The sequence below is a fragment of the Zonotrichia leucophrys genome, chromosome 22 (genome assembly GCF_028769735.1).
Source record: "Zonotrichia leucophrys gambelii isolate GWCS_2022_RI chromosome 22, RI_Zleu_2.0, whole genome shotgun sequence".
Lineage (NCBI taxonomy): Eukaryota > Metazoa > Chordata > Aves > Passeriformes > Passerellidae > Zonotrichia > Zonotrichia leucophrys.
The window spans coordinates 605,099-629,568 of record NC_088191.1 but is presented as its reverse complement, the minus strand read 5'-3'; the positions used below and the strand labels follow the sequence as shown (position 1 = coordinate 629,568).

General features: G+C 52.1%; 2 protein-coding genes across 2 annotated transcripts; one reads left to right on the top strand and one right to left on the bottom strand.

Annotated features, from left to right (window-relative positions):
- Window positions 1–1,911: 1,911 nt before the first annotated feature.
- On the bottom strand, window positions 1,912–5,183 carry PCNA (proliferating cell nuclear antigen). Its single transcript, XM_064730974.1, has 6 exons — window positions 4,785–5,183; window positions 3,907–4,004; window positions 3,459–3,526; window positions 3,156–3,350; window positions 2,496–2,619; window positions 1,912–2,413 (listed from the first exon to the last, which is right to left on the bottom strand). The coding sequence occupies exons 1-6, from the start codon at window positions 5,003–5,005 to the stop codon at window positions 2,331–2,333; spliced, it is 789 nt and encodes a 262-aa protein (XP_064587044.1). The 5' UTR covers window positions 5,006–5,183; the 3' UTR covers window positions 1,912–2,330.
- A 493-nt stretch (window positions 5,184–5,676) lies between these two features.
- Window positions 5,677–23,475, top strand: CDS2 (CDP-diacylglycerol synthase 2). Its single transcript, XM_064730973.1, has 13 exons — window positions 5,677–5,792; window positions 10,481–10,623; window positions 11,606–11,702; window positions 12,064–12,161; window positions 12,331–12,470; window positions 13,172–13,230; window positions 14,082–14,164; window positions 14,789–14,876; window positions 15,674–15,742; window positions 16,509–16,661; window positions 17,501–17,620; window positions 18,353–18,456; window positions 19,494–23,475. The coding sequence occupies exons 1-13, from the start codon at window positions 5,730–5,732 to the stop codon at window positions 19,621–19,623; spliced, it is 1,347 nt and encodes a 448-aa protein (XP_064587043.1). The 5' UTR covers window positions 5,677–5,729; the 3' UTR covers window positions 19,624–23,475.
- Window positions 23,476–24,470: the final 995 nt, after the last annotated feature.

Here is a 24,470-nt window from a genome sequence, read left to right as displayed (position 1 = left end):
GGCTGAGAGACACAGAACCGAAGTTTCTGAGGAGAAACTCCCCTGTCAAGGCCGAGCCACCCCAACACAGCTCTGTTCCTTTCCTAAATTAAATCTTTTCCCACAGAGGATTTATGCATTTCATTTGAAGGCTGAAAAGCACGATGGTACAGCCGGAACAATGTTTGGGATCAAGGCAGAACCTGTGCTTCAAAGCAGATGGGAATTGCCAGCAGGGCCCAGGTAGGAGCCAGCTCTCCCTGCATGGGGAGCTCCCACTGCAGCTCTGGCTGCCTCTGAACAGCACAGCAGCAAATAAACCCGACCCAGAGCTAAACAAAGCAGCTTTCAAACACCAGGAGATGTTGCAAGAGAGCAATTTTGGGAAAAAAAAAAAAACAAAAACAAACAAACCCGACCAAATAAACACAAAAACCAACGCAAACCACTGGAAACTAGAACGAGATGGAGCTGAGTGACTCAGAGGGAGCGGGACAAGGGGACCCACCCCAAATCCACCCAAAACGCCCCAAATCCACCCAGAATACTCCAAATCCACTCTGAACACACCTGAACCCACCCAAACCACCTGAATTCCACCCAAAACGCCCCAAATCCACCCAGAACACACCAATCCACCCCGAATCCACCTGAACCCTCCCTGAACCCACTCCAATGTACCCAAATGCACCCAAACCACCCTAAATCCACCTAAAGCACCCCAAATCCACCTGAACCCACCTCAAACCACCTGAACCATCCCAAATCCATCCCGAATCCACCCGAACCTACCTTATCTATAACCCGAAGCCATCGCAAAGCCAGAACTCACCCCGAACCCACCCGAACCCAACCTCAGCCCACTCCAAGCCCACGCCGACCTCCGGCCCGCCCGGCCCCGGTACCAGCCCGGTACCCCCGGTACCAGCCCCGGTATCCCCGGTACCCCCGGCCCGGTACCAGCCCGGTACCCCCCGGTACCCCCGGCCCGGCCCGGTACCAGCCCGGTACCCCCGGTACCCCCCGGTACCAGCCCGGTACCCCCGGTACCCCCGGCCCGGTACCCCCGGTACCCCCGGTATCCCCGGTACCCCCCGGCCGGCCCGGTACCAGCCCGTACCCGTACCCCCGGCCCGCCCGGTACCAGGCCCGGCACCTACCAGCCCCGTACCCCCTGGCCGCCGCCCGGCGCGTCCGATGCTGGCCCCGCCTGGGCCCCTCCCCGCCGCCCCGGGAAGTTGATCCCGGTGACGCCGCTTCCCTTCCAGGTCACGGCGGGGCCGGAGCAGCCTCCCCCGCCCGGCACCGCCTCAGTGCGGGGGGAACCGGTCCGGAACTGCCGAAAGCTCTGGGATGGAGGCTGAGCCTCGCCAGATGTTTTATTGAAGTGCTGGAGGGTAAATGGGGAAGGATCCCAACGAGGGAGGAGCTGAAATCAGCGGCTGAACCCAAAATGCTGGAATGGTTTGGGTTGGGCCGTGAAGCTCCCCCGGTGCCCCCCGTGCCGTGGCGGGGCCGCCTCCACTCAGTGTCCGGAGTGTCCCCTCCAGGCTGGCCGGGAGCGCGGGCCCACAGGAGCCCAGGCCGGGAATGGCCCCAGCCCCGGTACCGATTGTCCCTCCCAGGCCGCAGCGGGGCCGCTCCCGGCCGGCACTGCCACCTGGTGACAGCCGCTGGCACCGCCGGACCGCCGTTCGGGCCGCTCACCCGCAGCAATTCCCAAAATAATGTCCTGAAAATCGGGCAAAGCTTGGGAAAAGCCTTTAGAGGATCGTGAATTGCAGCGGCACCGTGGTCAGCACGAACCCCTGTCCCCAGGTGCCACCCAGGGAACAGACTGGCACTGCTCCCACAGCTCTGAGTGACCGGAGCTGAACTCTGGGCCTTGACAAGGCAATCAGGGCACATCACCCACATTTAAACACAACACACTCCAGGAAATTATATTTTTTATTTCCGTTTTCCAAATTTCAATCAGAATATCGGCTTCAAAAATAAATGAAGTAAGGTAACAAACTCGTGGGATAACAAAACAGCAACCCTAAGCTACAACTCCACAGGGAAACTCCAGGATACATCTTGACCCATTAAATATTGCCCCTCTTCTCCAACAGCAGCTGAAAGGAGTAAAACATTTCACCTTCAACAGCATCCAAGAGATTGTTGGGAGTACAGGAACAGACCAGAAAAACTCAGCTTTCCTCTTTCCAAGGACACCAGGATAGCAAAACAGAGTGTTGAAAAATATTTACAAATATATCTACAAGACACGGCTACAGCGGTGCCAGGGCGCCCCCAGGCCCTGGAGCTGCTCCTCCAGGCAGGAGCAGATGTCCCCAGCCCTGCTCCCGTTAAGAGCCATCCTGCTGGTCCTCGATCTTGGGGGCCAGGTAGTACTTGAGGTGTCCCATGTCAGCGATCTTGTACTCCACAACTGGGGAGAGAATGAAAACAGGGGGTTCAGGGGGTTCTACAGGAAATCCAGCCCCAGCTTCCACTCCTGCCCAGGCACTCACCCAGAGGAACATCTGCAGACATGCTGAGCGTCACCGTGGGGGACAGGGGGGTGGCTTTGGTGAAGAAGTTCAGGTACCTCAGGGCGAAGGTCAGCTGCACGGGCTCGTTCATCTCTATGGTGACCTGGGTGAGCAGGGCAGCATTGCAGAGCCTTCCCCAGGGCTGCTGCCCCTGCCCAGCCCTGCTGCAGCTCCCAGGGGAACACTGAGGGACCCTGAGCTGTCCCTGCTCGCTGCAGGGTGGCACCCAGGGACCTGCAGAAAGGCCCTTTCCAACCCAGGGTGGCACTCAGGGACCTCTAAAATGCCCTTTCCAACCCCAGGGTGGCACTCAGGCCCTTTCCAACCCCAGGGTGGCACTCAGGGACCTCTAAAATGCCCTTTCCAACCCAGGGTGGCACCCAGGGACCTCTAAAATCCCCTTTCCAACCCAGGGACCTCTAAAATCCCCTTTCCAACCCAGGGTGGCACTCAGGCCCTTTCCAACCCCAGGGTGGCACCCAGGGACCTCTAAAATGCCCTTTCCAACCCCAGGGTGGCACTCAGGGACCTCTAAAATGCCCTTTCCAGCCCCAGGGTGGCACTCAGGGCCCACCTCCAGAAAGGCCCTTTCCAGCCCCAGCTCCAGGATCCCCCCAGCCCCAGCCCTGCCCCACTCACAGCCTCCTCCTCCTTGTCCACGTTGCTGGTCTGGGACAGTTTGATGTTGCCGTTGCCCAGCTCGCCGTTGGCAGAGAACTTGACGCCGTCCTTGGCGCACGAGATGACCACGGCGTCGCCGATGTGGCTCAGGTCGCGGCAGATGCGCGCGAACTCCGCCGAGGGCATCTTCACCACGCAGCTGTACTCCTGCTCCTGGGCACAGGGACAGCCTCAGGGACACTGTGCCACCCCTGGGGCCCTCCCAGTGCCACCCTGGCAGCCCCAAGGCTGCTGTGTTTCAGTCACCCAGTCGTTACTTACTGGGATTCCCAGCTGCTCCACGTCGAGATCCATCAGCTTCATCTCGTAATCAGAAACCTTCTCCTGGTCTGGGGAAGCAAAGCTCAGTGACACCAAATGGCAGCAGGACTGCTGCCAGTCCCCACTCCCTCCAGGTACAGCCACCTCAATGAATGCAATGAGATTTCCCTCTGTTCCCTTAGGGCTGGAACTCTGAGAATGCCCTGGCAGCCTTTTACAGGCTTTAAGGATACAGCCAAACCCACCTGTGCGCAGCCTGAGAGAGCCTTCCTCTCACAAAAAAATTACTTATAATATTTAATGTTTTATAACTTGATCAAGTTTCAATCTCCAGACTGTTCCAACAATCAGGTATCTCCTCTCACTCCTGCAGCACCCGCTGCCATTCCCCTCCCTCCTGCACCCCTGAACACACCCCAGTACCAAAGATTTCCCAAACCCCACTCACTGGGTGCCTCGAACACCAGGGCCAGGGTGTCGGCGTTGTCCTCGGCCCGCAGGGTGATGATGTCCTCGTTCCCTGCACACTTCAGGATCTTGGACATGCTGCAGGGGACAAAGGCAGGTCACTGACGGGGCTGGGAGCTGACAGGGCAGGAGGGGATGGGATATTACAGTGACCAGGAAAAGTGGGTGTATGGGGAGCCCCCCAGTGCCTGGCCACCCACAAAGTTCTTTCACGTACACGGGGCGGAACCTCCCATGATCAGCTCCTGCCTGTTCCTCCTGTCCCATGGCTGGATCCATCCTGACCCCTCCCATGGATATTTACACACAGGGATGACTTTCCTCTCTCAGCAGTCTCCTCAGCCTTTCCTCATAACGGACACGCTCCAGACCCCTCATCTTTGTCCCGCTGCGGGACCTCCGTGTCTCTGCTCTGCTGCGGAACGCAGAGCTGGGCACAGCGCTCCAGAAGCGCCTCACAGGGCTGACCAGCGGGGCAGGAAGGAGCAGGAGTGGGTCCCTCCCAGCCCGCGGCAGGGTCTGAAGCTGTCACCGCTTCCCCAGCCGGGGCCATGGCGCCCAGCGCTGCCTTTTCCCGCCACTCGGCGCCGGCAGTGACGTCACGGCCACGACGCGCCCCGCGCGCACCGCGAAAAACGGCGCGAGAGCGGTGAGGGGAATGGGGGGGGAGAGAGAGAGAGAAAACGGCTGGGGGGCTCCGAGCGCCCCCGGGACCCCCCACACCTCCGGAGCAACCCTCGCCCCCACATCTCCCCTCACACCCTTCCCCGGCAGCCCCCGCTGCCCTGAGCGCCAGAGCCCCCGGGCCTGCTCGGCCGCCCCATGGCAGCGCTCTATGAGAGCCCGCCGCCGGCTGACCTGGACAGGTTGACGCCCATGGCGATGTTGCGGTCGCAGCGGTAGGTGTCGAAGCCCTCCGATCGCAGCGTGAGCTGCACCAGCGAGACGTGAGAGGAGTCCATACTCTGCAGGCTGATGCCGCCCGAGCCCAGGTCCCAGCAGGCCTCGGTGATGAGGTCCTTGAGGGCCTCCAGCACTCGCTTGAGCACCGAGCCCTGCACCAGCCGCGCCTCGAACATCTTGGTAGCACCAGCGGGAGCGGCACGGACGGAGCCGAAAACAGAACAACTGAAATACAGCGAGGCGGCCTGCCAAGCCCCTTTTATGCACTCTGCCGCCCCGCCCACCGCCGCGCGACAGCCAATCACCAGCGCCACTCTCCACCTTTAGCCCAGCCCCCGTCCGAGCTCACATACAGGGCCCTGCCGCGCTCCGACCAATCACAGCGCCGCTCTTCCCCTTAGCCCCGCCCCTCCATGGGGCGGGAGCCAATCACCGCGCGGGTTACAGAGGCCCGCGTCCCGCCTTGCTGCGCAGCGATGGCGGCAGGGCCCGGTTCCTGCAGCGCCGCCGGTGCCGCACACGGGGCCTGGCCGTACGGACGGCTCGGTGGCGCGCCTCTCCTCGGGCACCGTGTGCTGACCGAAAAGCGGCCATAGCACAAACCCGCTTGTCCCTAAACACAAACCCCTCACGCTTCTCCCGGCGCCCGGGGACCTTCCCGCGCCACACATCATGGCGGCTCCCTCCATCCGGGTACACCTGGGCGCCGCCATGCCTCATCTCAAAGCCCCGCCCCTCGCCTATCCCACGCCTCCCATTGGCCGCCGGCCCCGCGGGCACGCCTGGGCGTGGCCACCCCCCGCGCGCCCCGGCCCCGCCCCTCCGGCCTATTGGTGGGCGGCGGTTTTGCCGGTGCGGTGTCGCCCCCTGGCGGCGGCGGCGCGGCGTGGCGGGTCCGGCATGAGCGAGGCGCGGCTGCGGCCCGGGCGCGGCCCCGGCGGGGCCCGAGACCCCCAGGACAAGGTGGGGAGCGGCCCCGGCGGGCCTCGGGGCGCGGGGGGCACCGGGAGAACCGGCGAGCACCGGGGGCAGCGGGGCCCGCACGCCCTGCGCACTGCAGGGTCCCGGCGGCCCGCGGTGAGGCCGCTGCGAGGGCCCCGCGCTCGGGGAGCTCGCCCCGGGCTCGGGGTGTTCGGTCCGGGGAGCAGATCCCGCCCCCGGGGCCGCGAGGAGGAGTGAGCGGGGCTGGGCGGGGAGCGGGTTTGGGCAGGGCGCAGGTGGGGACAGCGCGGGGATGGCGGGGCCGGGCCCGGGGCATGAGCGGGGGGGTAAAACCTGCCCTGAATCATCCCTGGGAATAACGGGGTAAAAACCTGCCCTGAATCATCCCTGGGGAGTAATAGGGGAATCCAAACCTGCCCTGGGACCCCTAAACCATCCCTAGGGAATGGCAGGGGGGTTAAAACCCTGCCCTAAATCATCCCCAGGGAATAACAGGGGATCCAAACCTGCCTTGGGACCCCCTAAATCATCCCCAGGGAGTGATGGGGGATTAAAAACCTGCTTAGGCCCCCCTAAATCATCCCTAGGGAATGACAGGGATGTTCCAAACCTGCCCTGGGACCCCCTAAATCATCTCCAGGGAATAATAGGGGGTTCTAAACCTACCTTGGGATCTCCTAAATCATCCCCAGGGAATGATGTGGGGTTCCAAACCTGCCTTTAGGGAAGGGTTTGGGATGTCCTAAATCATCCCCAGGGAGTGACAGGGAGGTTCCAAACCTGCCCTTAAGGAAGGGTTTGGTTCCTTCTAAATCGTCCCTAAGAAATGTCAGGGGTGTTCCAAACCTGCCTTGAGGAAGAGTTTGGGATGTCCTAAATCATCCCCAGGGAATGACAGGGGGTCCAAACCTGCCCTGGGACCCCCTAAATCATCCCCAGGGAATGACAGGGGGTCCAAACCTGCCTTGGGACCCCCTAAATCATCCCCAGGGAAGGAGCTGGGGGTCCCCAAACCCTCAGGATCCCTCAGGGAAGGGTTTGGCACCTCCCAAGCCACCCCAGGGAATTTTCTGGTTTAATGAGGGCTGTCATTGCCTTTCTGCAAAGGGAGAAGTTTCACTTTCAGGCAGGAGAGGCGCGGGCAGCAGCCCTGGCTCTGTGTCCCTGTGTCCCTGCGTGCCCAGGGTTACTCCGTGAGTCATTTGTCACCTTTGTCACCTCTGCCGCTGCCCCTCCCCGGGGAGGAGGGGACAGGACTGTGTAAACAGCGAGTGCAGGCTGGCAGGGAGGAGCAGCTCTGCCTCTGGTGCCCTTGGTTTGGGCCTGATCCATCAGCCCCCAGCAGCAGCAAATGGATGTTTGCTCCATTAGTGCGCCGAGGGTGCAGCTCTGAGCAGCATGAAACCATCAGGCAGGGCACTTCTGCAATTTCAATGCGATTTCAGTGCAATTTCAATGCAATTTCAATGCAATTTCAATGCAATTTCAATGCAATTTCAATGCAATTTCAATGCAATTTCAATGCGATTTCAATGCAATTTCAATGCAATTTCAATGCAATTTCAATGCAATTTCAATGCGATTTCAATGCGATTTCAATGCGATTTCAATGCGATTTCAATGCAATTTCAATGCAGTTTCAATGCGATTTCAATGCCAGTTAAGCACCTGCTGGAGGCTGTACGGGCAGGTTTGAGGGAACTTGGTGGTGCTGCTGTGCTCTGGGACAGAAGTGCTGGCAATTGTCACCCTGGGGTGGCTCTGGGGGCTCTGCCTCCCTCCCTGGAGCTCTGAGGTGGCTCCAGATGTGCACAGGTGAGGCCTCGGGGTGTGTCCATCCCAGCTGGAGTTTGCTGTGCAGCAGAAAAACTTCAGGGAGTTTTATATTCCATTTTTTTGTTTTACATTCCCTTTTTTTTGGGAGTTGGAGGATTGGCAGGGCTGGTGCACAACAAACAGGCTGGGATTGGCTTTAGCTGTCCCTAAAGGAGCTCAGAGGACAATCCTGTGTCCCCAAAGGTCACAGGACAATCCTGTGTCCCTCCTGTTCCAGCTGCCAGCTCTGCTGCCTGAAAGAGCAGCTCCGTTTCCCTTTCCAGCATTTATTTGGTAACATTTTCTGTCACAGCCTTTGGTTAAAACAGTGCCTGGCTCCAAGGAGAGCACCTAAAAAATGGCATTTCTGGGGCTGATTCCATGTGCCAGCCCTGGGTGCTGAGCTGGGATCTGTGCTGAGGGTTTTTGTCTGGATCTGAGCTGGGATCTGAGCTGGGATCTGAGCTGGGATTTGTCTGGATCTGTGCTGGATCTGTGCTGAGGATTTTTGGCTGGATCTGAGCTGGGATCTGTGCTGAGGGTTTTTGGCTGGATCTGAGCTGGGATCTATCTGGATCTGTGCTGAGGATTTTTGGCAGGCTCGTTTCCATGGCAGTGAGATCATGGCTGCATGTTTGTGTGACAAAAACCATCTCAGTGTGAGCAGAAATGTCTCCCCACCCTCGGGAGGGAGGGGAGATGTTTAAAGAGAGCTCAAACTCAATTTTCTGTGTCTTCCCTTCAGGATGGTGAAATATCCGCTGACAAACGCTGCTCAGAGCTCTGGGTTTCATGGATAGGAAAAAGGAAAGTGAGCAGGAATCTGGATTTTCCCAGCCCTGCTCCTCAGGAGAGGCAGCCCTGGCAGAGATTTGGGCTTTTGCTCGTTCTCCCCATGGTGCCTTGTGCAGAAATCAGGGAATTGGGATAAATTCTGATTCTGTTCCTGCATTCCTTTCCCCAATGCTCTGCAGCCCTGCTCGTCCCTGGCAATCACCCCTGACATCCCCCGGGGATTTTCAGCTGCCTCCACCTGACAGAGCCTCCCTGTCCCTGTTTGATTGCAGAGCTTGGCCTGCAGCCACTGACATTATTATTATTATTATTATTACAATTATTATTATATAACATAAACTAATATAATATAATATAAACAAATATAATATAATATAATATAGTATAGTATATAACATATATATTATGTATGTTACATATTTATAACATATTATAAATACATATTATTTTATAATATATAATATAAAACATATACTATATAACATATAATTAATATATAATATATAATATATTATATATAATATATTATATATAACAATAAGACGTGTCAGTGGCTGCAGTGGCAATATAATAATAATAATAATAATAATAATAATTTAATATTTATTATTATTATTATGAAATAATAAATTAATAAATTAAATTAATTTACCAATTATCCCAGGGGGAATACTTGCCTTTTCCTGCTTCCAGTGAGGAGCACCCCCAGCTGCAGCCAGCACGTTGGGTTGTTTTGGAGCCCTGCACACAATGAGCCTTCATCCGCTGCAGCCTCACTGTTTGCAGAGCCGCCAGCACTTGTCAGCTCAGCTCCCCCCGTGCCTTTGCTGCTGCCAGAGCCGCTTCTCGGGGAGTTTGCCTTGCTGGGTGCTCCCCAGGGAGTGGCTTTTCCTTCCTTCCCTTCCTTCAGGAGCAGGATGGAGCTGAAAGCAGGGGCAGACGTGGAGCTCTGGGCTGGCTCAGGATGGAGCTGACACCAGGGGCAGCCGTGCAGCTCTGGGCTGGCTCAGGATGGAGCTGACACCAGGGGCAGCCGTGCAGCTCTGGGCTGGCTCAGGATGGAGCTGAAAGCAGGGGCAGCCGTGCAGCTCTGGGCTGGCTCAGGATGGAGCTGAAAGCAGGGGCAGCCGTGCAGCTCTGGGCTGGCTCAGGATGGAGCTGACACCAGGGGCAGCCGTGCAGCTCTGGCCTTGGCTCTGGCTCAGGATGGAGCTGAAACCAGGGGCAGCCGTGCAGCTCTGGCCTTGGCTCTGGCTCAGGATGGAGCTGACACCAGGGGCAGACGTGCAGCTCTGGCCTTGGCTCTGGCTCAGAGGGAAAAGCGGCCCTGGAAGGCCAGGGCTGCCCTAAATCCCCTCGCAGCCCTGCCCCAGCTGGGTTTGTGCAGCCCCAAGCACAGGCCTGGGTGTGTGCAGCAGCGCAGGGCGTTTTCCTTTCGGGGTCTTGTGGAACAGAAAAGAAACACTCTGCAAAGGACATGTGATCAAATGAAATGCAATTAAAAATAAAAAAAAACCCAGAAAATGTGGAGATGTAGTGACTACAGGAAAGCGGTCTGGCAGGAAATGAGGTGCAGTGCAAAGGACAAAAGAGGCCAGAACCAGCTGTCCCTGTGCAGCACCTGGGGCTGCTGCTGCCCTAGGGGATGCCTGGGCCAGGCTGATAAGGGTGATAAGCCACCCTCTTCCTCCTCAGCTGCCTGGGGATCAGCTCAGGGCTATTTTTAGTGTCCTCAAGCAGCCAAGGCTGTCTGCGAGCCTGGAGCCTGCCCGCTTGGAGACCTTTCTCCTGCTAATTTGGGCGGTGCTGCATTCCCTCAGACCCGCCTGCAGACTGGGACCTTGTCAGAACTGCTGCTAACAAGGCCTGGAGCACTTGGAGATGGTCATGGATGAGCCTGGGGCATCTGTGGCTGTGCAGGGCCTGTTGTGTGCCTGCTCTGAGGCTGAGGGGCCAGCAGAGCCCTCCTGGTGCCACTCAGGATGTTTCTCATGTGCTACCCTGGGCAGGGGTAAGGAGGATATTTCCCTCTCCTCCCTGGTGAGCGTGGGGCAGCCCAGGGTGGCTGCTGGAGGTGCTTGGCTCTGTCTGTGCTGCAGGAGTCAGAGTCTGAGAACAGGCTGGATGGAGAGACAGCGTCAGACAGCGAGAGCAAGTCCGAGTTCGGGGGGTCCTCGCCTGTGCCCACCTCAGATGACACCCCAGAGGTGCTGAACAGGGCCCTCTCCAACCTGTCCTCGAGGTAAAGCACTCCCTGGGGGGGCTCTGTCCATCCATCCCTGTCCATCCATCCATCCCTGTCCATCCATCCCTGTCCATCCTGTCCATCCATCCCGGTCCATCCCGGTCCATCCATCCCGGTCCATCCATCCCGGTCCATCACTGTCCATCCCTGTCCGTCCATCCTGTCCATCCATCCCTGTCCATCCCTCCCTGTCCATCCATCCCTGTCCATCCATCCCTGTCCATCCATCCCTGTCCATCCATCCCTGTCCATCCATCCCTGTCCATCCATCCCTGTCCGTCCATCCATCCCTGTCCGTCCATCCATCCCGGTCCATCCATCCCTGTCCATCCATCCCTGTCCATCCATCACTGTCCATCCATCACTGTCCGTCCATCCTGTCCATCCATCCCTGTCCATCCCTGTCCATCCATCCTGTCCATCACTGCCTGAGCAGGGCTCGGTCCATCCATCCTTGTCCATCCCTGTCCATCCATCCCTGTCCATCTCTGTCCATCCCTGTCCATCCATCCTGTCCATCACTCCCTGAGCAGGGCTCTGTCCATCACTGTCCATCCATCCCTGTCCATCCCTCCTGTCCATCACTGCCCTCTCCATCCTCCCTGAGGTTTCCCAGCAGGAAGCACTGAGGGTTCCACAGCCAGGGCCGTCTCCTCGTGCAGAGCAGTGTGGGGAGGGGGAATGGTCCCCATTCCATGGGAATTGATCCTGCAGCTGCTCCAGGGGCTGGGGAAGCTGCAGAGAGGAGCAGGGGCTGCCCTGGCCCACCTCAGTGCCCTGGGGGTGCTCAGCTCTGCACCCACTGAGGCTGAGCTGCAGCCTGGCCTTTATCAGCACATCGAGGTCTCTCTGCACCCCCGAGAGGAAATTTGGGGTTTGCAGGGCTGGCTTTGCTTCCTGTGCACACAGAGAGCACAGTTTGCTGGGCTGCTTTGCTCTGCCTTGCCTTTCTCTGATGTTTTCCTTCTCTCTGGCCCAGATGGAAGAACTGGTGGGTGAGAGGGATCCTCACGCTGGCCATGATCACCTTCTTCTTCATCATCATCTACCTGGGCCCCATGGTCCTGATGACAATAGTGAGTGCTCCAGGGGGGTGTCCTGGCCTTCCCTGCAGTGGGGAGAGCTTGTGGGGAGCTCCAGCCTCGTGTCCAGAGATCCTGGGGGAATCTGCCATGGGACTGGCAGGGAAAAATGCCATCCTGAGTTTCCCTTGGGAGGGAAAAATACCATCCTGAGCTTTCCAGGTGGGATTGGGAGGGAAAAACTTCACCCAGAGTCTCCCAGGTGGGCCTGGGAGGTGCCTGAGGAGCTGGGGCTGTGCCGGTGCCAGGGCCTGTGCAGGTGCCAGGGGCTGTGCAGTGCCAGGGGCTCTGCTCTGTCTCCTGGAGGGCACAGGTGCTGCCCAGGGGTTCCATGCCCGCTGTCCTTGCTGTGCAGGTGATGTGTGTGCAGATCAAATGCTTCCACGAGATCATCACCATCGGCTACAACGTGTACCACTCCTACGACCTGCCCTGGTTCAGGACGCTCAGCTGGTGAGTGAGGGCACCCACCCACCTGGGCACCCACCTGGGCACCCACCTGGGCACCCACCTGGGCACCCACCTGGGCACACACCTGGGCTCTCAGCTGGCCAGGCACTTGCAGCTGTGTGTGAATTATTTCCCCCAGCTGTGTATAAATTAAATTATTCCCCCCCTCCAGGTATTTCCTGCTGTGTGTGAATTATTTCTTCTACGGGGAGACGGTCACTGATTATTTCTTCACGCTGGTGCAGAGGGAGGAGCCGCTGAGGATCCTCAGCAAATACCATCGCTTCATCTCCTTCGCCCTCTACCTCACAGGTGGGCACACCTGGGCACACCGGGCACACCTGGGCTGGGGGGAAATCTGCCCACAGTGCAGGAAATCTCCTCTGCTCCCCAGGGATGCTGGAAGCTACAAATCTTTCTGTAGTAATGGGAAGTCTTTACAATGAGGAGAAACCCCCAAAATTTTCATATCTTCTTTATATATTTAATATATTTATAGTTGTTTTTTTATTTAAATAGAAATAATAATTTATTTAAAGATATATATATTAAAAATAATATATTAATATGTATTATTAATATATTACTAAATTAATATATTAATAAACTAATGTCTTATATATTTAGATAATATATTAATATATATTTGTATATAATATATATTAATATATTATATAATATATAATAATGTATTTGTATATTTATATTTATATAGCATATATTTAGATATAATATAAATTTATAGTTTTATTTTTATTTTTATTTAAATATAAAATAGTATTCTACTTAAATGTATATTTTATTTTTTATATTTTAAAAATATAATAAAATATACATGTATATTTACATTTTGATTTTTACTCAAATATAAAATATTTTATTTAAATGAATCTTTTTCTATTTTAAAAATATAGTTTTATATATAAGTATGTGTAATATATAAATCCCAGCAGGGATTTGGGCTCTGCCTGCGCAGCCCCTGCAGCTCTCACTGTGCCCCTGTCTCTCCGCAGGGTTCTGCATGTTTGTGCTGAGCCTGGTGAAGAAGCACTACCGCCTGCAGTTCTACATGGTGAGCTGCCAGCCCTGGGGCTGCTGGGGGCAAATTCAGCTTTTAGTGAGGTTCAAATTCAGGGGCTGCTGGGGTTAAAATTCAGCTTTTAGTGAGGTTCAAATTCAGGGGCTGCTGGGGTTAAAATTCAGGTTTTAGTGTGGTTAAAATTCAGGGGCTGCTGGGGTTAAAATTCAGGTTTTAGTGAGGTTCAAATTCAGGGGCTGCTGGGGTTAAAATTCAGCTTTTAGTGAGGCTAAAATTCAAGGTCTGGTGTTGTTAAAGTTCAGGTCTTGATGAGGTTAAAATCAAGGTCCTGGTGAGGTTAAAATTAATGTTTTGGTGAGGTTGAATTCAGGATTTGGTGAGGTTGAATTCAGGATTTGGTGAGGTTGAATTCAGGATTTGGTGAGGTTGAATTCAGGATTTGGTGAGGTTGAATTCAGGATTTGGTGAGGTTGAATTCAGGATTTGGTGAGGTTGAATTCGGGGTTTGGTGAGGCTGAATTCAGGTTTTGATGAGGTTGAATTCAGGTTTTGATGAGGTTGAATTCAGGTTTTGGTGAGGTTAAATTTGGGGTCTGGTGAGGTTGAATTCAGGATTTGGTGAGGTTGAATTCAGGATTTGGTGAGGTTGAATTTGGGGTTTGGTGAGGTTGAATTTGGGGTCTGGTGAGGTTGAATTTGGGCTTCAGTGGTTCGGTCAAACCCAGCCTGTCTGCTCAGATCTTCCTCCAGCACTGAGATCTTCCTGAGGGGTCCCAGGCTGGAATAACTCAGCACCAGAGAGCTCATCCTGCTTCCCTGGCTAATTAATAGACAGATAATTAATGGATGAATGAGCTCTGTGAGGGTGCTGTCCTCTCTTGCAGTTTGGCTGGACCCACGTGACGTTGCTGATCGTGGTCACCCAGTCCCACCTCATCATCCACAACCTGTTTGAAGGAATGATCTGGTGAGTTTGCCCTGCTTTGGCTTGTGCAGCCTGAAAAAAGCTGGATTTTCACAGAATCCCTCTGTATATTCTATTCTATTCTATTCTATTCTATTCTATTCTATTCTATTCTATTCTATTCTATTCTATTCTATTCTACTCTACTCTACTCTACTCTACTCTACTCTGAAAATAATGAAACTAATTACTATTTAATTAATTAATTTATTAATAATTTATTAATAGATTGATTATTGAGTGAAATAAATATTTTTACTCCGTCGCTAATAAATTTAATCTGTTTTTTAATCAATACAGTTCTTTAATCAATTAACTTTTATTACACAATACCACTACTCTAACACTAATATTTTTACTCTACGTATTCTTATCACAATGCATCTTTCACGGTTCTAATTCTCTACAATACTCAATCTTTTTGCAAAACTATATTTTAAATCTTGTCAAGACTTATTCCTGGTTCAGTCTCTCTCTCAGCAGTGTCATCTCCATTCTAGAACTTCAATTGGTACTTAATTGAAAATACAGAATCAATATTTTAATTTAATATTTATTTTAAATAGTTTAATTGGAATTGATTTTTATGAAATATTAAGAATAACGTGCAAACCCTGCTGTCCTCAGGTTCATCGTGCCCATCTCCTGTGTGATCTGCAATGACATCATGGCCTACATGTTTGGTTTCTTCTTCGGCCGCACGCCGCTCATCAAGGTTTGGGTTTGGGGCAAAAATGGGGAGATTTGGGGCAAAAATGGGGATTTGGGGGCAAAAATGGGGATTTGAGCTCCTTGGGCTCCACCGGCTCTGCTTTGGGGCCTCCACTGGGGCTGAAGCAAATCTCCAAAGTAAATCTGCATCCCACTCTTTGATGCTGAAATTTAATTTAATTTAATTTTATTGATTTTTATTGAATTTTACTGAATTTAATTTAATTTAAATTCAATTCAATAGCGTTCAATAAAATTCAATGAAATTAATGTAATTTGATCTGATTAAATTCAATAAAGTTCAATTAAATTTGTTTCATTGAATTTTATTTACTTGAATTGAATTGAATTTAAATTCAATTCAATCCAATTCAATTAATTTAATTTTGTTTTATTTTATGAAATTAAATCATCAAACCACTGAGGTGGGAAGATGGTCGAGTCCAGCTGTTGTTGCAGAGATGGACACAACCCTTGTTTTTCTAGAACAGTTGAATTTTTATTGTTCACAGCTTCTTTTTATATGGTGTTAGAAGGCACTGTGTTTGAATTTATCAGGTTAGTAAATGATTGAACCTCAGTGTCTTGATTGATAAATAATAATGGTTAGTGACTGTATAATATAATATATATATAATCCTACATAACGACAATGGTTACTGTATATGTTTATTAAACTTTTTTTTTCTAGGCAGTTTACAGTTTTTCTTTACTGATTTTCATGGAATAGACTTCTTATTTTTATACATGTAAATCGTTTTTCTTACAAGAATTTTGATTTCTCTGCTCTCTCTCTGGCAGCTCTCCCCAAAGAAGACCTGGGAGGGTTTTATTGGAGGATTTTTTTCCACTGTTCTCTTTGGGTTGCTGGTGAGTCCACGGTGGAGCTTCCTCCACTGCAGCTTTTCCTTTTTAGGGTCCTATTTTCCCTTCTTAGGGTGTTCTGCTAAAAAATGTTCTCAGGCTTGAATCTCTGTCAGGTGTTTCACCTTTTCTTGCTGCCCTGAATTTCTGCCAGGTATTAAATTTTTCTGGCTAACGGGGTTTGAATCTCTCAGATATTTCACCTTTCCTTGCTGCCCAGGTTGGAATCTCTCTGGGACATTAAACTTCTCTTGCTGACAGGGTTTGAATCTCTGTCAGCTCTTAAGCTTTTCTTGCTGGCAGGGTTTGAATCTCTGAGCTTTCTCACAGCTTCCTGAGGCATATCTCTGTTCAGAGGATGTGTGATTTCCACAATTAATCTCCTTAATGAACCTGGGAGAGCGTGTGTCACTGTCACATTTTCTGAAAACTCCCTTTGCCCAGGATTTCTCTCCTGGGAAGCTGAGAAGCCTCAGAGAAAAAGGAAAACAATTTTACCTCATTGCTTCTCCTGTGTTTTGCTGCTTTGGAATGTGTTGGAGATCGTTTCATTGGTTTCATGTGAATTATTTTGATTTATTGGCCAATTATGGCCGAGCTGTGTGGAGGCTCTGGAAAGAGTCACGAATTTTCATTATTATCACAGAATGACGAGACTGGAAGAGACCTCTGGGATCATCCAGTCCAGCCTGTGCCCCAGCACCTCACCCAGGCTATAGCACAGCCTTTCCCCTGACCAACCCCATTTTCTGTTTTCCCTCTCTCCCTGGAGCTGTCCTACGTGATGTCGGGCTACCGCTGCTTCACGTGCCCCGTGGAGTTCAACAACGACACCAACAGCTTCACGGTGGACTGCGAGCCCTCGGAGCTGTTCCAGCTGCAGGAGTACAACATCCCCGTGCTGCTGCACTCCGTGCTGGGCTGGGTAGGCTCCCTGTGCCCTGCCGGGGGCTGGCAGCAGCCACGAGGGGCAGGGCTGTGCTCTGGGGGTCACAGACAAGGGGGAGGGCGGCCGTGTTTGGGGATCCCAGGGGAATGAGCCCAGATCTGCTGGGACATGAGCTCAGTGCCAGAGATCCCAAAGGAATGAGCCCAAATCTGCTGGGACATGAGCCCAATTCCAGAGATCCCAGAGGAATGAGCCCAGATCTGCTGGGACATGAGCTCAGTGCCAGAGATCCCAGAGGAATGAGCCCAAATCTGCTGGGACATGAATCCAGAGATCCGTAAGGAATGATCCCAGATCTGCTGGGACATGAATCCAGAGATCCCAGAGGAATGAGCCCAGATCTGCTGGGACATGAGCCCAATTCCAGAGATCCCAGAGGAATGAGCCCAGATCTGCTGGGACATGAGCCCAATTCCAGAGATCCCAGAGGAATGAGCCCAGATCTGCTGGGACATGAACCCAGTTCCAGAGATCCGTAAGGAATGATCCCAAATCTGGTGGGACATGAGCTCAGTGCCAGAGATCCCAAAGGAATGATCCCAGATCTGCTGGGACATGAATCCATTCCAGAGATCCCAAAGGAATGAGCCCAAATCTGGTGGGACATGAGCCCAGTTCCAGAGATCCCAAAGGAATGATCCCAAATCTGGTGGGACATGAGCCCACCTGAAAGCCCCCTGAGCTCCAGCCTGGGGTCAGGGAGCAGGGCAGGGATGAGGAGGACAGGGAGCAGCAGGGCAGGCTCTGAAGGGGCAGGGATGAGGACAGGGAGCAGGGCAGGCCCTGAAGGTGCCCTGTGTGTGTGTTTTGTGCAGAGGACCGTGAGGATGTACCCCTTCCAGATCCACAGCATCGCCCTGTCCACCTTCGCCTCCCTCATCGGGCCCTTCGGCGGCTTCTTCGCCAGCGGCTTCAAGAGGGCCTTCAAAATCAAGGTGAGCACGGGGGTTTGGGGAAGAGGAGGGAGGTTTTGGGCAGGTCCTGGAGGTTTTGGGCAGGTCCTGGAGGTGTTGGGGAGGACATGGAGGTTTTGGGGAAGTCACAGAGGTTTTGGGGAGGTCACGGAGGTTTTGGGGAGGTCATGGAGATTTTAGGAAGAGCATGGAGGTTTTGAGGAGGTCCTGGAGGTTTTGAGGAGGTCCTGGAGGTTTTGAGGAGAGGATAGAAGTTTTGAGGAGGAAACACAAAGTGGTTGTTGCAGTCCCAGAGCTCCAGGGGAAAGGGAAAGGAGCTTTGTTCAGGCACAGATAAAATGCTGGAGCAGGATTTGGTGTTTTGACCAAAAGGGAAGAGACCTCAAGGTTGTAACTGTGATATTCCAAACCCTGCTGTGGTGCAGGTGGGGGAAGGAAGACCCAGGCAGGAAATTTTGCAATCTGAGGTTTGTCTTGCAGGCTGGTTTCACATCCAAAGAGCCTGTGCTCAGTTAGGATGCCTTGAGAGGCAGGGCAGGGTGGCAGCAGATAAACATTTTAAACGTTTGCCTTGAGCCTTGCTGAGCCTCGCTGCCCCTCCAGCTCCAGCAGCTCCATCAAGGAGAAACTTCCAGAAGCAGGGAGACATCAAACCAGATTTCCTTGGTGTGGGCAGGGCTGAGTGAGGTGTGTGGGGGCAGCAGGGCAGCACAGGCGCTGGGAAGGGCTCAGTGCCACCCCTGTGCCCTGCAGGACTTTGCCAACACCATCCCAGGCCACGGGGGCATCATGGATCGCTTCGACTGCCAGTACCTGATGGCCACCTTTGTCAACGTCTACATTGCCAGCTTCATCAGGTAACAGCAGGCCATTCACGGCTCAGGAGGGCTGATCAGCTCTCTGTTATTTGATTTTTATTAGGAAACCCATTGTGTTTACAGACAGTTATGATACAGGCACAGCTACCTGGTTCTGTGCTTAAAGCACTGAAACCTGGCAGGGTTTTATTGGAGGGGATTTTCTGCTGTTCTCTTTGGGTTGTTGGTGAGTGCCCATCGTGGAGCTGCCTCCACTGCAGCTTTCCCTTCTTAGGGTGTTCTGTTTGAAAATGCACTCAGGCTTGAATTTCTGTCAGGTATTTCACCTTTTCTTGCTGCCCAGGTTTGAATCTCTCAGATATTTCACCTTTTCTTGCTGCCTTAAATCTCTATCAGATATTTCACCTTTTCTTGCTGCCCAGGTTTGAATGTCTGTCAGATATTTCACCTTTTCTTGCTGCCCTGAATTTCTCTCAGATATTTCACCTTTTCTTGTTGCCCAAGTTGAATTTCTGGCAGATATTTCACCTTTTCTTGCTGCCCTGAATTTCTCTCAGATATTTCCCCTTTTCTTGTTGCCCAGGTTGTTGAATTTCTGGTAGATATTTCACCTTTTCTTGCTGCCCTAAATCTCTATCAGATATTTCACCTTTTCTTGTTGCCCAGGTTTGAATCTTTCTGATATTTCACCTTTTCTTGCTGCCCTAAATCTCTATCAGATATTTCACCTTTTCTTGCTGCCCAGGTTTGAATCTTTCTGATATTTCACCTTTTCTTGCTGCCCTGAATTTCTCTCAGATATTTCACCTTTTCTTGCTGCCCTGAATTTCTGTCAGATATTTCACCTTTTTTTGCAGCCCAGGTTTGAATCTCTGTCAGGTATTAAATTTTTCTTGCTGCCCTGAATTTCTGTCAGATATTTCACCTTTTTTTTGCTGACAGGGTTTGAATCTCTCTCAGAGAAATACCTGATTCAAAGCCTGTGTGCAAACAAAGGCTCGCAGGGGGATGCACAGCACAGCAATGAACATTGTGGTGGCACTGCAGCCTTTGCTGAGCCTGGTTTTGTGTTCCAGGGGCCCCAACCCCAGCAAACTGATCCAGCAGTTCCTGACCCTGCGGCCAGAGCAGCAGCTGCACATCTTCAACACCCTCAAAGCTCACCTGGTGGACAGGGGAGTGCTGGCCAGCCTGGAGGATGCATAGGCAGAGCTTGGAGCAGGACTGAGAGCGCACAGGCCTCCTCCAGGGAGTCCCCTGATTTCAGACAATAACAAGGCCTCATTTCACTGTAACTTTTTCTTCCTTTCTTGGTAAATGTTTGCATTTGTGGTTTATTTTATTTTTTTTTTTTTTTCTAAGTAATATATTTATAGAGCTTTGGTTGAAAGAGCAAATGCTGGGTTTGTAGCTGGGGGGTGGTGGAGCAGGAGGGGATGGGTGCTGTCCTGCTCAGGACCCTCCTGTGCTGGGCAATGTCCCGAGGCAATTCCTGCCCCAGGGAATCTCCTGGCACAGGGAGGGGATCCTGTGTGAGCCCGTTCCCGCTGCAGCTGCTCTCAGTGCTGCTCCTGCAGTGCCTCTCACATTCCCTCCCCTCTGCCCTGGCAAATCACATTTCTGTGGCCACCCAAGGCAGGAGCAGGCTGGGCACGGGGAGTGGCAGCTGTGTGTGGGAACGTGGGAGCTTCAGATCCCCCAAAACCCATGGAAGTAAATCAGATTTAGAAGTTTCATTGAGCAATTCCTGCCAGGTGAGAACAATTTTTAAACTCCTTGGTTTGCTTCCCCCATTAAATAACCTTTAGAACCACACTTCTTCATTTCTCCAAGCTTGGAAACCCCAGGTGGGATGTCTGGAGGAGCCTGGGCAGCAGTTCCCAGGCAGTTGCTGGGGGTTTTGTTTTCTTTCAGGGATCATGTCTGTTTGTTACTTGAGTTGTAGAAGTCGTGCTGCTGAGTTTACCAAGGTCTGTGTTGCATTTCAGTCTGGGTTCATTTCTCTGCAGGCTTCTGTCCTGCTTGGCTCACTGAATCTTGTCAGAGGTAGTTTGTACTTTATAGCTGCAGGTTTTATGAAGTACTTTCCTTTATTTTGTCATACTTTTTTATTATTTAAAAACGAGAGAGCCCTAAAGATTGTAAAACTTTCCTTCTTTTTTTCTTTTCTTTATTTTTTTTTTGTGACCAGATAGTGAAAATATCCCCATTTACTCCTCGTGCAAACACGAGGGGACTCTGATTTTCCTTCTTTCCATAGTTTGTGCATGGGAGAGAGAAACTTTACCTTGTTTTAGCCCAGGGAACGAGTGGCAGGGAGAGCTCCTGCAGAACTACATTGGAGTTTTCAAACACATTGGAGTTTTCGAGCAGTTGCTGCCACAAAGCTTCAGCCACACGTGAGCCCTGCACCTGCTTGGCATCAGCAGAGAACAAGCCACCTAAAAATGCCCAAAATTCAGAGCTTTTCCCAGCCTGAGTGTGTGTAAATGCACGGCAGAGGTGCCAGCCATGCCCTGTCCTGCCCTGCTGTGGGGCTGTGCTGGGCTCTGCTCCCTGGCCAGGCTGGGTGGGAAGCACAGGAGGCTCTGCTCTTACAAAGCATTCCCAATTCCTGCTGGAAGGTTCTGTCCAGGACTGCCTGTGGTGTTCTCGTGGCTTTCTCCTGGTTGTGGATTCCTCCTGTGCTTGCTCCCCTCCAGCTGCAATTAGGTTTTTATTTATTTTCTGTCCACGGAGCAGATGTTGCTGCAAGCCCCTGACACAGAAACTGCAGAGGAGAAGGAGGTGCCCCCACCTTGCCCAGGGCAGTGTTTGGGCAGTGTTAATTAATTTTAATTAAAATTAATTTTAATGTGGGGCAGTGCCAGGGGGGCTGCCTGGCTGCCCCTGCCCTTTGCCCAAAGCCCTGGCAGAAGTGACAGTGTTGATAAATATCCCAAAGCTGTGCTCTGTCCTTAGTGAGAAATCCCTTGGTGGGTTTTTAGTCTCCTGCTCGTCTGCTTTAACCCTTTAGTTCCTCTCGTGCTGTGAGCAGCAGGGCAGGGCTTTGCTGGGCCAGGGCTGTCAGTGCTGGCTGTGGGCACTGGAGGGCAAAGCAGCTCCAGGGAGCAGCAGCAGCTCTGCCTGGGTGCCTGCCCTGCCACAAATGGCCTGGTCAGAAGTGAATCTTCTGATCAGAAATGTCCTGATTAGAAATGTCCTGATCAGAAATTAATTCTGTGATGAGAAGTGTCCTGATCAGAAATTAATTTTGTGATGAGAAGTGTCCTGATCAGAAATTAATTCCCTGATCAGAACTGTCCTGATCAGACAATGCCCTGATGAGAAAATTCTCTGATTAGAAAATGCCCTGATTAGAAAATGCCCTGATCAGACATTCCTTGATCAGACAATTCCCTCATTAGAAATTCTCTCATCAGACAATTCCTTGATCAGACAATACCCTGATTAGAAAATTCTCTGATTAGAAAATGCCCTGATCAGACATTCCCTGATCAGAAATTCCCTGAGCAGCTTTATTCCTGCCCCCTCCCTCCAAACCTGGGCTGCTCCTCACGGGCAGAGCTGCCTGGGAAGGGTTTCCTGCATGGAAAAAAATCCCTTGAAAGCCATTGCAGAGTGGAGCAGTGGAGGCAGGGAGGGAGCTGGGGTCTGGGGTTGTCTGCAGGTCGTGCAGCCGAGCTCACAGGGCTGGGGGCTGAGTTGGACCCTGGGTTTGGGTCCCACCTCCTGGGGCATCCTGCAGGTGTGCCCTGGGCCTGGGGTGGGAGTTTGGGAAGGACGGGAGCTGCAGGCCTGGCTCTGGCTGTTCCTGCTGCCCAGGGATGTGCAGGAGCCCACGTGGCCCTGGGGATGCTGAACTGGGGGATTTGGGGCCAAAGTGACCCCAGGGACGGGGCAGATGTGCAGGGCTGGAGCTCAGCCTGGCACGGGGGAAGGTTCAGAGCAGGGAAGGTGCAAAGGGGCAGGGCAGGGCAGGGGGGTGCTGCCAGCTGGGAGCGGGGGACAGGGACAGGATCCCCATCAAGGCCCCAGGGAGGGGGCAGTGCCCGTGGGGATGGCACACTGGGCACCCCCAGGTGATCTTTGGGTTTGGACACGGGTTTGACCCAAGGCTGGGCCAGGCCTGGGGACACCTGGGTGGGAATTTCGCTTTTCCTTGCCTGGTTGTAGCCCAGGTGAGGCTGCAGGTGGGGAGCCCCTCCTCAGGGAAGCACCAGAGCTGGGATCAGCCTGGGTTATACAGTTAGCAGGGTGAAACTGAATTGCCAGGGTGAAACTGAATTACCAGGGTTAAACAGAGTTAGCAGGGTGAAAACAGGATTCCTGGAGTTAAACTGAATTCCCAGGGTTAAACAGAATTCCCTGGGCTCAGCAGTGCCCCTGAGCTGAGGGCAGCTCTTGCGTGGAGCTGGGATCCTGCAGCATCCCCCAGAGCTCCCAGGGAATGTCACATCCCAGGGAATGTCACATCCCAGGGAATGTCACATCCCAGGGAATGTCACCTCCAGGGGATGTCACCCTCCAGGGAATGTCACATCCCAGGGAATGTCACCCTCCAGGGAATGTCACATCCCAGGGAATGTCACCCTCCAGGGAATGTCACATCCCAGGGAATGTCACATCCCAGGGAATGTCACCTCCAGGGGATGTCACCCTCCAGGGAATGTCACCCTCCAGGGAATGTCACCCTCCAGGGAATGTCACATCCCAGGGAATGTCACCCTCCAGGGGATGTCACCCTCCAGGGAATGTCACATCCCAGGGAATGTCACCCTCCAGGGAATGTCACCTCCAGGGAATGTCACCTCCAGGGCACAGCTGTGTCCCCAAGGCCCCGTGGCAGCCCCATGGCAGCTCTGTGCTCCCGTGCAGCCCCTGCTCTCCAGCCCTGGCTGTTCTTTCCCTGTGCTTTGGTTTTGGTTCCAGTTCTAGCTGCACACGTAGAGTTGCCTTCCTTTGACCGAATGTTCGAATGTGAAATATTGTATATTTTAAAGTATTTACCCTATTTATATACTGTATGTTACTGTTAAATAAATATAAATTCCATTACCTGGGGGGGGAGTTTCATTCAGCGCCGTGGGTGCGCCACCATTTCCAAACTCACATTCCCTATTCCCTGCCCTGGGCTCTCCTTCCTGAGGGATTTCCTGGAGAAAAATAGTCAGCAATATTCAATAATCAGCAATATTCAATATTCTGGAAAAATGCAGATTCCCCCTGTTTCCTCCCATCCTGTGCCAATTTAATCTGCATTTTTAGAGCTGGAAAAATGCAGATTTCCAGAGGGAATGCTGCTGTTCTCCTTGCCCAAGCTGGGGGTCCCAGGGTGTCCCAGGGCAGGTTTGGGGAGCCTGGGCTGAGCTCTGAGCTCTGCTGGGCCCAGCCTGGGCTGAGCCCAGCCCTGGGTTTAGGCAGAGTTTCCGTTCAGGCCTCGTGACATCCTGCCCATGACACAGCTGAGAAAAGGCTGCTCTAGAGCCTGGCTGAGGAAAAAGGGAGCAAAATGTGCAGCTCCTTCAGAGTTCGAATTAAAATTTTAAAATTAAAATTAAAAAAATAAAAAAATAAAAATGAAATTTAAAATTAAAATAAAAATTGAAAAATGAAAACAAAAATTCAAATTAAAAAAATAAAAAGTAAAATTAAAATTGAAAATTAAAACAAAAAATGAAAATAAAAATTTAAAAGTGAAAATGAAAATTCAAATTAAAAAAAAGTAAAATTAAATTTAAAATGAAAATAAAAATAAAATTAAAATAAAAACATTTAAATTAAACACTTTAAAAATATTAAAATAAAAAATAAAAATTAAAGTGAAAATTAAAATTAAAATATCAAAATTAAAATATTAAAATTAAAACAAAACATTAAAATTAAACCATTTTAAATAATATTAAAATGAAAAAGGAGTTGTTCCTGGGAGGGTGGGCAGCCCTGGCAGAGGTGCCCACAGCAGCCCTGGCAGTGCCCAAGGCCAGGCTGGATCCGCCTGGGACATTGGCAGGTGTCCCCCATGGCAGGGGTGGCACTGGCTGGGCTTTGAG

Excerpts from the sequence above, each read along its gene's own strand:
- PCNA (XM_064730974.1), bottom strand. The coding sequence starts at position 5,005 with ATGTTCGAGGCGCGGCTGGTGCAGGGCTCGGTGCTCAAGCGAGTGCTG. Across the intron at positions 4,005-4,784 it reads ATGGGCGTCAACCTGTCCAG|CATGTCCAAGATCCTGAAGT; the intron begins GTCAGCCGGCGG and ends TGTCCCCTGCAG. Across the intron at positions 3,527-3,906 it reads CCTGGTGTTCGAGGCACCCA|ACCAGGAGAAGGTTTCTGAT; the intron begins GTGAGTGGGGTT and ends TTGCTTCCCCAG.
- CDS2 (XM_064730973.1), top strand. The coding sequence starts at position 5,730 with ATGAGCGAGGCGCGGCTGCGGCCCGGGCGCGGCCCCGGCGGGGCCCGA. Across the intron at positions 10,624-11,605 it reads CTCTCCAACCTGTCCTCGAG|ATGGAAGAACTGGTGGGTGA; the intron begins GTAAAGCACTCC and ends TCTCTGGCCCAG. Across the intron at positions 18,457-19,493 it reads TACATTGCCAGCTTCATCAG|GGGCCCCAACCCCAGCAAAC; the intron begins GTAACAGCAGGC and ends TTTGTGTTCCAG.